We start from the raw sequence: 11495 nt of genomic DNA on the forward strand, positions 1-11495 counted from the left end.
GGGCCGCTCCCGCCGAGCTCCGCCTGCCCTCGTTCCTCCAGGGCAAGGGCGAGCCTGCTTTGGAAACGTGCTGCCGCCGAGAGAGGTCCTGCCGCCTGTGCCGGCCTTGCTCCGGCTGTCCAGGCCCGGGCGCGTTCGGCCGCTGACCGCTGCCGCTTTCTTCCCTTTCGGGACATAAGAGCTTGAATCACTTCTGTGGTTTAATAAAGCAGCACCTTGTTGTTCAACCAGAAGAAATAAAACGATTGCATTCGAAGTCATTATCTAAAGTTTTGCCCAGTAATACTGTTCCTAGAGCTTTGCCAATCCTCTGAACTATTTGCTGATTTTCTGTTCAATCTCTTCCTTTCTATCTACTTGATTTGCCTTTCCTTTTGCTCCACTCCCTTGATCTCCACGACATTGCTACCACTCCTAGGGCTTCCTTCTTTATACCTACAGTTTGTTCTCCAAACTGGCTGATGCCAGAGAGAACTCACACCAGGGGTCAAGCCTCCCACCTGTGCAATTGCATATCCTTCCTCCTAGGCATCTGGATATACGGACTTGGGTGGGAAAGAACAAGTTCTTCTCAGCCCCAGAACAGATTCCTTGTAGTGCAGAATTTCACTACTATCTATTACTATTATATATTTATTACTATTTTATTACTGCAATCACCATAATCATGCCTTAGTAAACATAGCTACAAAGAGGATTTGAGCCATAAGATTACTCAACTGTCTGTAAAACACAGTTAAATATTTTGGTCTTGATGGGTTTGCTGCTTTTATCTTCTGGGTGTAGCAAAATTTCCTTTCTATTTTTCTCCAGATCCTCGTCTGTAGAAAACCTGTAAGATTTATTAGGAAAAAAAGGAAAAAAAGATATTGCTATTTCACTACCTTTTAGCTTGAAGCAAAACCCTATATACAAAGAATCAGTTCCTGCTAATATTGGCATCCATTTCAGCCACAGGCAAGGAATGGCTGATCTTTTCAAAGAGCATGGTTAGAGTGAAATGAGCCGAAGCCACTACTGATAAACACGTTGCTAGGGGTTCCGTCTCTCTCAGCAGAACCTCTGTCCCGCTGGCATGTGGCCCAGGAGCAGGTAATAAAGGAATATGGGCTGTTAGCAAGGTGGTGTGCACCCTCTGACTATTGCTTCATGCCAGACAGGGTCAGGAGGAAAGAACAAAACCTTGGAGTTCTTGGTGTGCCCAGCCTAGAGGCAACAGTTCCCACAGCTTCCAGGCTGCTCACAGGATCTCATGGGTGGCCTTGCTCTTTTCCAAAACAACAATCCTTAGAGCTGTGCCACTGGAGCTCAACTGCTGTTTCCAGTGGATTAGAACGAGTTACATTAGTTTAGCCCTTTTCCTTAAAAAAAAATACACAGTCAGTCAGGCAAAATAGATTTCTCCCCCAAAAACTGGAACAAAATTTTGACTTAAGTGCTCCATGTTTTCTCAGGGTTTTGGTTTTGTTCTCAAAATAACTCACCCTGGTTTATTTTCAGCCTTTGGGAACAAGATAAAATTTTATTCCCTGATTTTTTACTTCTATCTTTTCTGTTCTTAGCCTTCCTCCACATTTTCTCTTTCCATCTCCCCACTCCACTAGAAAAAGTAATGAAAGGTTAAACATGTTTGATAGTAAAAACCTGAACACTTCCAATATTTTTTTCTAAGGTGGAAGACATAAGCTGTGAAAAGTAGAGTTTTTCACACTTTCCTTAATCTTACTTATTTCCTTCTTCTCTCAACTTCTGGCTGCAGTGTATTGTGGAGGAATTAATAAAAGATATGTGCGTGAAAAGTTCTCCTAAAGTCCTGCCAAGTTGTTTAGAGAAAATCTTCTGTAAATTAAAAACTTTAAAAACTGCACTCTTGTGAAGCTGTTTGTTCAGAATGTTTTCTCAGTATGTGAAAGCACTAAGATGGTACAAATATTTGAGAGAATAAAACAGATTTGTCTTTTGTTGAGTATGGAAGGAACAAAGGCACAGAAATGTGACAAATAGCAGCAACCACTTTCCTTTTTTTTATTATTTTGGCCATTGTAACTAATCTGGGGAAGTAGACTCCATTAACTAGTATCTATGTTGGAATGAAACAGAATTAGCAAGAACAAAACAAAACTCTAAATTATTTCTGAAATGCAGGCTGATTAGTTTAGATCAAAGCCTATAGATTATAGCAATCTGTTAGAACAGCAGACTAAATATAACTTTGAAGGCATATGTCTTCCACTTCCAACCCCCAGTTGATCCTTTGATAATGTGGGGGCTTTCAACAGGAAACTGATAAACATTATGCAGCCATAAAGGGTCAATTTAAAACCCCTGTGCATGGGGCAAAGGGGGGTTGGGGAGGCGGCGGGCGGTGTTGTAGTTCATTGGAACACAGCTGATACAGAAGCCAGTCTAAAATCCAAGCTTCCAAGACCTGCAGAAGCATAAGGACAACCAACCATCTCTCCAAAATACAGGAGTCATTAGGAGACAGGTTACCATCAAAAGCCTCTGGCAGAGAACTTCCCTTCTGCCCTGCACAGCACAGCAAGCTCTGCATTGTGTCCAAAGCAGACTGAAGCAGAGAGCTGTTAGAGATGAGGCATTCATGGCTGAATTTGAGGAATTACTTGCCACAGGATATCAGAATAACTCCTGGGGTAAGATGGGTCATGTTGTACAGCAGTATACATTTCCATTATGGACATTATGGATGTAATTGTTTAAAATATTTGCAGTCAGCTACACAAGTTAAAAATGGAAAAGCCACTCAAGTCTGCTACAAACAGTGGAAAAATTTTCATGGGAAGTGCTAAAAGAGTACAATAGTGATGTTACAAAGTAAAACAAGCACCTAAAAGACATATACCCTGGACTTTTATTAAATGAAGAAACAAATAGGTTGGTCTGCATTACGTCATGCTTGGTGTATGTAGATCACAGTGGGCTTAACACAGTATTGCTCCCATTAGGAATGGTGTTACAGATGTGCCCAGGAACCTTGAGAATGATCCCATGGCCTGTTTTGGAGAGTGCTGCTCAAACATTCAAGAAGATGAATGTCTCCAGTCCCTACCTGGAGGAGATTGTAATTAAAGCATGATTCAAGCACTGGGTGTAACAAACAAATGGAGAATGGGGCACAGTAATGATAGGAAAGTGTAGGTGGATAAACTGGTTATGATGCAGAGCTAGCACGAATAAACACAGCAAGAAGAGGAATATTTTGCACTGATTAAGAGGAATAACTGACTCATACAAAATAGCAGTTGGTCCACATAGGACAGTGCTGCAATCTCATTTCTCTGGTGCTTCATGGTAATGTTGATAAACAGTCTTCCCTAGCATATTTGTGGGCATGGACAGAGGCTTTCTGTTTCTCTCTCAAGTATGTGCCAAAAAATCTTCTCCTGTCATGAAAGACACGAGTATGAGTGCTTGTGAAGTTGCAAGTCCTCCTTTTGTCCCTTAGCACCATCCTAAAATTCTGACCCACCCACTAGTGTTCATGGCCATTTCAGGGGGTGCTGGGGGATGCTCAAAAGATTGGTTATTTGTCTGGAGTCCTGAACACATTCCCATTTGATGCTTTTTCTGCAGGGTTCTCCTGGCCCTTCACTCAGACATGCTCTTGCCATGCACCCTCATGGACATCTCTAATGTAAGAAGAGCCCCAAAGCCCAGATTCACCTTTGCATCTGTGCTGATGCACAGTTCAGGTTTCTGAGGGGACGCAGAAACAGGATCTGCATTGGCTTTAATCCATGCAGCTTTGTCTCTACCCTGCTTTGCTATGCCAGCTGTGTGGAAGGAACCGTCCAGTCTGCAGGCTCCTGGGCACCTTGGTGAAGGTGAGCTGGCCTGGCTTCAGTGCAGGTATCCCTGCAGTGCAGGTGTTACATTCAGAACAACTAGCAGAAAAACTGGCAAAAATGGAGGCTACATCTCCTCTAAAAGGCAGAGGTGTCTGTACCCATCCACCTGAGATGGCCTGCATCTTTAGACTGTACAGGGCACTCTGTACAAACCTGTCTGGGTACTGGACTACTGCATCAGGCTCTGAAGAAACTACTGTGGTGCTGCTGTCAGTATCTGTTTCAGAGGTGCTCAACTGTGTTCACACATACTTCCAACTCCTTTCCAATTCAAGTGCAGACACAACCAGTTTCAGTGTCTGTGTGAAGGAGTACAGCCACCACCTCTGGAAAGAAACTGGAAACACCTAGTTAAGCTGGCTGTGAGTAAAGCACAAGGCTTCGAGCACAGCCACCCATGTGGTATTGTCACTTGCAGATGGTCAGCTTTGGACACACTGAAGCCTCTTGGAAGCTGAAATAAGCATTAGAGGGCAGCAACTCCATTGTGACACTGTTTGAGGCTAAAAGCAGTTGACTTTCGACCTTTAGATCAAAGGCCAGTGTGAAGGCATCCAGCCAGATTTGTGAAGAAATTATTTCCTGTATTACTCTGAACTTTGGCACTGCATTTCTCCCTCAGTTCTAAAGAGTTTATGTTTGTTAACCTTCATGCTGTCACGTTCATCTTTAGTCTCTGAGAAAACTGCAGGAATTCTTGCTCTCCTTGTGTATTTTGCAGATAATCTCAACATACACAGAATTTCATTCCACAGTGTGTAAAAGGCTCTGTAGAACTGACTGGTTTAAGTATAGATTTTCAAAAGCCTTGGCAAATTCAATCTAAGCTGGCTACTTAATAAAATTAAAATACTTTGTGTATGTGGTTCAGCTAGGCTAGAGCTAATTTTCTTCACAGCAGCCTATATAGTGCTGTGCTTTGGTCTTTTCACTAAACGAGCACTGGTAAGACACGTTGTTTTAGCTGGTACTGGCAATGTTTGCTCAGCACCAAGGCCTTTTCTTTTCCCCACCCTGCCCCACCGGTGAGGAGGCTGGGGCTGCACAAGAGGTTGGGAGAGGACACAGCTGAGCCAGGGTGTGTGACATTGTGCACAGCTATGCCAGACTGTGTGAGGAAATGCAGGGGGAAAGGAGAAGGATGAAGGGGGAATGTTCAGAGTTATGGTCTTTGTCTTCCCAAGCAACTGTCAGGAGGCCCTGCTTGCCTAGAAGCAGCTGAACACATGCCTGTTGATGAGAAGTGGCAGATGAATTCCTTATTGTGCCTTACTTGCATGTGCAGCTTTGATTTGCTTATCAAACTGCCTTAATATCAACCTGCAAGTTTCCTCTCTTTTGCTCTTCCAATCCTTGCCCCCAGCCTGCCAGGGGAAATCCATCAAGTGACTGCATGAGGACTTAGCTGCCAGCTGAGGCCAACCTACTGCAGTCCTTTTTGGTGTCCTATGTGAGACAAGAGGATTTTGAGATAACACCCCTGATCAGAGTGTGCTAAGTAGAATTTCTAGCTGTTATTGGCAGCAGTTTATACTTTTTGCCTTACTGTATATAAGAGTCTGGCACATTAGTGACTGATTTGGACTTTTGCTATTTATTGTAGCACTAATCTTACTCTGCTGTTCAAGGGAACATTTTGTTATCAGCAATGGCCTCATGTCTGAGGTGGCACAGGGCCCAGACATCCCTGCTCTTCTGGGCAGGCTAGAACACCACTGGAATGGGGTTAATTTCCATCATAGTTGCCCAAAGGGTGTTGTGGCTTAGATTTGTGACTAGGGCAGTGTTCACAACACAGGGGTGTTTTAGGTGGCACTGAACAGTGTCTGCCCGGTGTCAAGGCCTCTCTGCTCAGGCTGGGCATGGACAAGGGGCTGGGGAGGAAATGCAAGCAGGACATCTGACCCCAGCTAACAAAAGTACTGTTCATTAGTGAGCTGAAGCAGAATCTTCAACTTGTAAAATTGATGCAGATGGACTGAATCATGCTCCTGCAATCAGTTTTGCAGTTATGTAACTTTACACAGAATTAGACATGTGTGTGTGTGTATATATGTATATATAAAGAACTAATTACTTATTTAGAACATTAAAGATCACTGCCTTCTAAAAAACAATTTCACAGTTATCACATAAAAACTTGGTTCTGCTGAAGTTAGCAAGCATTTATTGACTGTTTTCCAAGGTAAAACCTCATTCCAAAGTTTACCTGTCTTTCTTTTTTTTTAGTGAATATGGCTTGTGTTGCAATTTCATGGTGGTGTCAAACAAAAATAAATTAAGCATAATTACAAAATACTAAGAAACCAACCTTTAAAGATGAAGGAATTACACTGTTTCACCATTTGAAGTTAATTCTAATTGGCACTGAAAATTTTACTTTCCTGTTGCAAACTTTCACTATTACCAGAGTTACTACTGTAGAGGCAAATATGCAAAACAAAATTTTGATGCCTTTCATGCAACAATATTAGCTTTATTTTCCAGTGGAAAATTACAACAGTTTGTGACATAGTAAAAAAAAAGAAAAAAATAGAATATTTGTTTAGTTTTTTACACTTTTTTCATTCCTGTTCTATATCTTCTCTTTAAAATGCATGCTCTGTAAGAGGAAGAAATGAAAAACTACTGAAATGAAACTGGCTAACACCATTCAAGGTTCAAAGACAAATTACATTAAAAATCCAGCCTGCTGAATGGTACCTAGTGTGATAAGTGAAGTGCTGTAAATAAACAATTTACAGGATAGAAGTCCAGAACACTACTGAAAGCTTAGTTAAAATTCTGCTGGAATAATGAGTTTATGGACTGTGTATCTATTTTCAGATGTAGTTATCCTGGGAAATATCCATGTAAAACCTAAGCACAAGAGTATTTCCATTAGTGAAAATTGCTGTTAAATTGTAAGAGAAGATGCAGCTGTTTCTGTAAGCCAGTTTCATCTAATCCTCCTCTGCCACCCCCAGGCTGTATTGTCACTGAACAGCTGCAGTTCTCAAAGCTTTCCTCATCAAGGGAGCTCCCTGTCCCAACAGTCTAAAAGTGTACATGGGACTGAGCATCAGGAATTCTGAATTCTCATTTTGGTTCTCCCATTGCTGTTGAATCACCTGCCAGGTTAAATCACTTCCCTTCTTGTTTCTGGGATGGAAAGGCACTGCTGACCCCGTTTTCTCTTTCCAGGGCACTGAAGATGAATTCTGTGAAATCCACACCATTCAGGTGTGCTGCGTATGCAAGAACCAAACCAACAATGCCAGCATACATTCTCTGAGAAGGGGCTGCACATACCTTAATGCTGAGACATGTCCTGTCTTTGCCACAGCGTAGGTGAAAGACACGTGGAGGAGAGGCCACCCCTACAATCATTTCTCACCAAAGAACTGCTGGAATGCAGCACCATATCTCCAGATCAGCACTGGTTTTCCCTCTCAGCCTTATGTATGGAGAACATCCACCTGCTATAAGCTTTCTATTCCTCATCTGTGCTACAAAAGCATTTCAAAATGGAGATAGTCAGGGCTCAGGATCAAGGCCAGAGTCTCCATTCCTAGGGATTTAGGACTTAAAATTAAGTAAAAAGTAAGACAGAGTACTGGTTATAATGAAGAAGTGATAATGCTAATCAGAAGGGACTACGATTCCTTCCAGAGAAAAGAAGCTGAAAAGAGATTTTCCCAGAGAAAATAAGCTGTTTTCTAAAGTGTGTATTTGTAGGAATGAAACACCTGCCAGAGAAATCTCTCAATCCTGCTGGTAAAACATTATGTTCCTTTGACGAAGCACACATCCAAACTACTAAGCGTGAGGGTTTCTTAACAAACAGGCTGTTCTGCACGATGACTGCTGGCAGGTTAAGAGCTCCCAGACTCATCAGTCCTTTTTGCAGCCAGACCCCCACCAAAATCGCAGCCATAGAGTTCTACCCGAAGGGCAATCCCACGGTACCATGTTTTTGGAACAATGCGGATGAACCTGGACAGAATGGGTGGGTTAAAAAAATTCTTGACGTGCTCATTGCTGTTTGCATTACCCAGGAAAACCTGCAAATACACAAACACAATTAGTTAAAAGGTGGCATTTGAAAAAAACCCTGCATTTTCTCTTTCCAACAGTTCCCAGCCATTGTATTAGTCACACCCAGGGTAGATGGACTGGCTCATTTCTGGTTTTAAACAAGACCACAACAAGTCTCTTCCTAATGTGCTGGGTTAAAAGTAGTTCAGGCCAGCAATAGCTGAGTCTGAATGGATTAAACAGCCTCTGTTTCCATCCACACCAGAAAATTTGCCATTCTAATTTTTAATTGACCAAACCCCCAAACTCCCCTTATTTCACCACTGCCAACTGCCTTTGTGGATTAGGTTGGTGTAAGGTAATACAGGAAAAAAGACAAAGTATTGTGTCTGCTCTGTGGGTACCTGAAGTTCCCCAGCTCTGCTATAGCAATACTGCTTACTAACATTAATTTCACTTAAAAAGTCAGGGCAGAAAAAAAAAAATAAAAGAGGCCCTGGGGAATCCATTATTCACTCAAATTAAATGTCCTTGTGCATTCAAACTAAATGCTCTCCTTAACAGTGTCAGCTCCTTTTATCACAATATTGGCTGCATTCTCTGCAGATACAGTGTTCATTCCTTTTATTATGATTAATCATGATCACCAAAATCAGATGGATACTGTGACATTATCTGTAGTAACCCCCGCTCCCTAGCACTTTACAGTCCAGTGAGAATATCAATTTGGCTGGGCATGCTGCCTTTAAGCCTTGACTGTGTTCAGCACCTAAAACCAAACAATTCAATTCAATTTGAAACAACAAAATAATTCAATTGCCTGAGCTGACAGTGATACCTTTGGCATTGAGCTTGAACCCTCTGTGTAGGATTTCCACTCGAAGCCTTCATTGCTGTACAGAAGAATATAAGTTTTCACAAAGTTTTCAGCTGACATGGATGTGACCCCCTGCGTAGCAATAGCAGTGATCTTCTTAACTGTGAGGAGATCGATTTGTAGCCACTGTTGGTTGTTGTTAAACTACAAGTGATATGAAAGTTTGTGAATTAGCAAATATGTAAATGTCTGTATTTGCTTAAGTGAAAATCATATTTACAGGTAGTTAAAGCTGTATCAAAATGCATCAAAACTGTATCAAAGAAGTCCAGAAGAATAAAGCTGAGGGAAGTCACAAGCATTTTTAGTGACCTATATAATTAACTTCATTACTACAGGTAGTATGTTTGGAGTCTGAAGATTTATGCTTTAATTTCCAATACATAATGAAATATAACAGAGATTTACCTCCAGTGTTAAATAATACTGTTAAATAATACCAAATGCTTATACAAAAGAGCAGCTTTGATCAAATCTCAAGGTGCTTTGAGAAGAAATGCAGCTCCATTTCAAAGACACAAAAGCTCACATGACTTGCTGAAGGTCACTCACCCCCAGATCCACTAGGCTGCACTGCCTATAAGCCAGCCCAGAATGGGTTTCTTAAACTCCTTTGAGACAAATATTCAAATTGCACTAATCTCCTGAAATTAAACAGGCTATTCCCACAGACTGTGGCCCAGAGGAGGGCATCCATCTCTCAAAGTATTTCACTGCTGTTGCCAGAGGCTCAACAAATTTCTGCTGAAGAGTTGAGTGGTGCTCTTCCCAAAGAATGGTTGTGAAGTGACCAATCACACTCAGCACTGGACAGAGCATGCAGGAAGCAGCATGAACATACAGGCAGCACCAATTTATTAACCAGCTGCCCTTGCCTTCACTGTTGTTCTCTTGTTACCTTGGCTCGCCAGGCATTCATCTTTCCATTCTGATTGAGACGAGCAAGTGAAGCATCCCATGTGTTAAACCAGGATGTCTTTGTAGATGAGGCTGTTATCTGGGTATTCTTGATCTCTCCACTTTCCATTCCAAGTGGCAAAGAGCAGCCTGTTGAGAGGAGCACTGTGTCATCTCCAGTGCACTCAAGTGGCCACAGCAAAAGCAACAATGTTGGAATGGAGAAGACCCACAGTTGAAGCTTCATTTTGAGTATTAGGCAAAACATTTGCCAGAATGGAAGCAGTTGACCAATTCTTACCATCTACTTCACAGCCCAGAAGCTCCATGCGAAGAGTAGGCCTGTTGTAGACCTCAGTGGGGTAGAGTCTGATGTACCTAGCAATAATAGGGGGATCAATGATGTTCTCTTTTATGTCATAGGCATTGGAATTACCATCAAAAATCTGTTTAAAAGAAAGAAAAAAATCACACATACTTAATTTAATGCAAACACAAATTTGGATGCTGAAAGCCTGCTCTGTTACAAATGTAGTCTTTTTTATGCCCTTAGCCCCATCCACAGTGATAGCACACCCTATGTTCAGGGCCACTTGAAATATCTCATGGTCCCATCTTAGCATATTTGGAAGTGTCTGAAGGTCTCAGTTTAAATAAGCAACCTTTTTTTAATGTAAGTCTATAAAATTGCATGAGCAAAGAGGTAAAAGACAACAGGCTTTCAATGTGGGAGTTGTACCACAGAAACCTCAGTGTAAATTGAAGGCAGCTGTAATAGATAGGGCTGGAGCTGGCGGGTGTAAGATGAACCTTTCAGCATACAACCACACTCACCACACAGGCGTTCTGCAGGCAAATCAGACAGTTCAACATTCAGCTGCTGGGACAGATCAAAGGAAGGGATGAGAAGCAGAATCTAATCCCAAATGAGGTAAAGGTCTGATTTTTAGTTCAGCTTCCTGCTTTCTTCAAAAAAGCTGCCATGGGCTTAGGAAATAACAGTAGGGAGAGATGCCTGTGAGAAAACCAGACTCCACACAGTCAAGGTCACAAGGCCAATCCAAACCCCAGTCCAGCTAGTGTCTCACCTTACTATTTGTCTTCTAGTCTGAATTTCATTAGTTTGGTAAATGCCCTTTGGGGCTTCCAGGTGTACCTATTAAGGCTCCAAAGGCCATAATTTTTTCCCCTCTTTCCTAACATTAAATAAGACTCACTGTATCCCTCAGTGATGCTGCCTAGGTTGTTGCAAGCCCCATGGCACAAACAGACCTTTCCTGTTGGCGAGCTGTCTCCTTTGAAGGTGTTCCATGCCCGTTTGTCTTTGCTGTAAACAAGAAAATACTTCTGGACGTACAAGGACTTAAAAAACTGCTTGGCTCCCTGTGTCTGTATCCCAGTGAGCAAAACTTGTCTTCGAAAGTCCACCTAGGAACAGCAAAGAGTGTTTATAAAGTCAATAATGTACAGCAAAACCCATATAATTCTTCAGCATTTTAATATGCATAGCCCTAACCTTCTCTAAAGGAAAAATAGATACCAGAGTATCTATCAGAGATCCATCAAATGAATGCTCTCTCATTTCATTTGTGGTTTTGCATGTGCATTTGATTTCAGAGGCCATTTTACAGGGTTCAGCACTGCACACAAAGGCACCTCAAAAATATCTGTGTGTTTGTGGTAGGCACAATTCCGCCCCCCTGCCCCATTTTACAGATAGGTCAAGGAGCACAGAGAAATTAAAGGCTGACACTTTTAGAAGCTACCTCTAATTTTGGATACTTAAGCTGCAGAAAGGCATACGACATTCTGAAGTGCTGAAAAGCCACCATTCC

General features: G+C 42.0%; 1 protein-coding gene across 1 annotated transcript in view; it reads right to left on the minus strand.

Moving 5' to 3' along the window:
* Window positions 1-6314: 6314 nt before the first annotated feature.
* The window catches only part of F5 (coagulation factor V), a 36605-nt gene continuing 31424 nt past the window's right edge, over window positions 6315-11495 (minus strand). The window contains exons 22-26 of the mRNA XM_005420537.2: window positions 10933-11088; window positions 9962-10106; window positions 9662-9810; window positions 8725-8907; window positions 6315-7912 (exon numbers count right to left, since the gene is read on the minus strand). Coding sequence (XP_005420594.1) covers window positions 7724-7912; window positions 8725-8907; window positions 9662-9810; window positions 9962-10106; window positions 10933-11088 — 822 coding nt within the window. The 3' untranslated portion in view covers window positions 6315-7723. The remainder of the gene's footprint in view (window positions 7913-8724; window positions 8908-9661; window positions 9811-9961; window positions 10107-10932; window positions 11089-11495) is intronic.

This window comes from Geospiza fortis, unplaced genomic scaffold (assembly GCF_000277835.1).
Source record: "Geospiza fortis unplaced genomic scaffold, GeoFor_1.0 scaffold1, whole genome shotgun sequence".
NCBI classification, from domain to species: Eukaryota; Metazoa; Chordata; class Aves; order Passeriformes; family Thraupidae; genus Geospiza; species Geospiza fortis.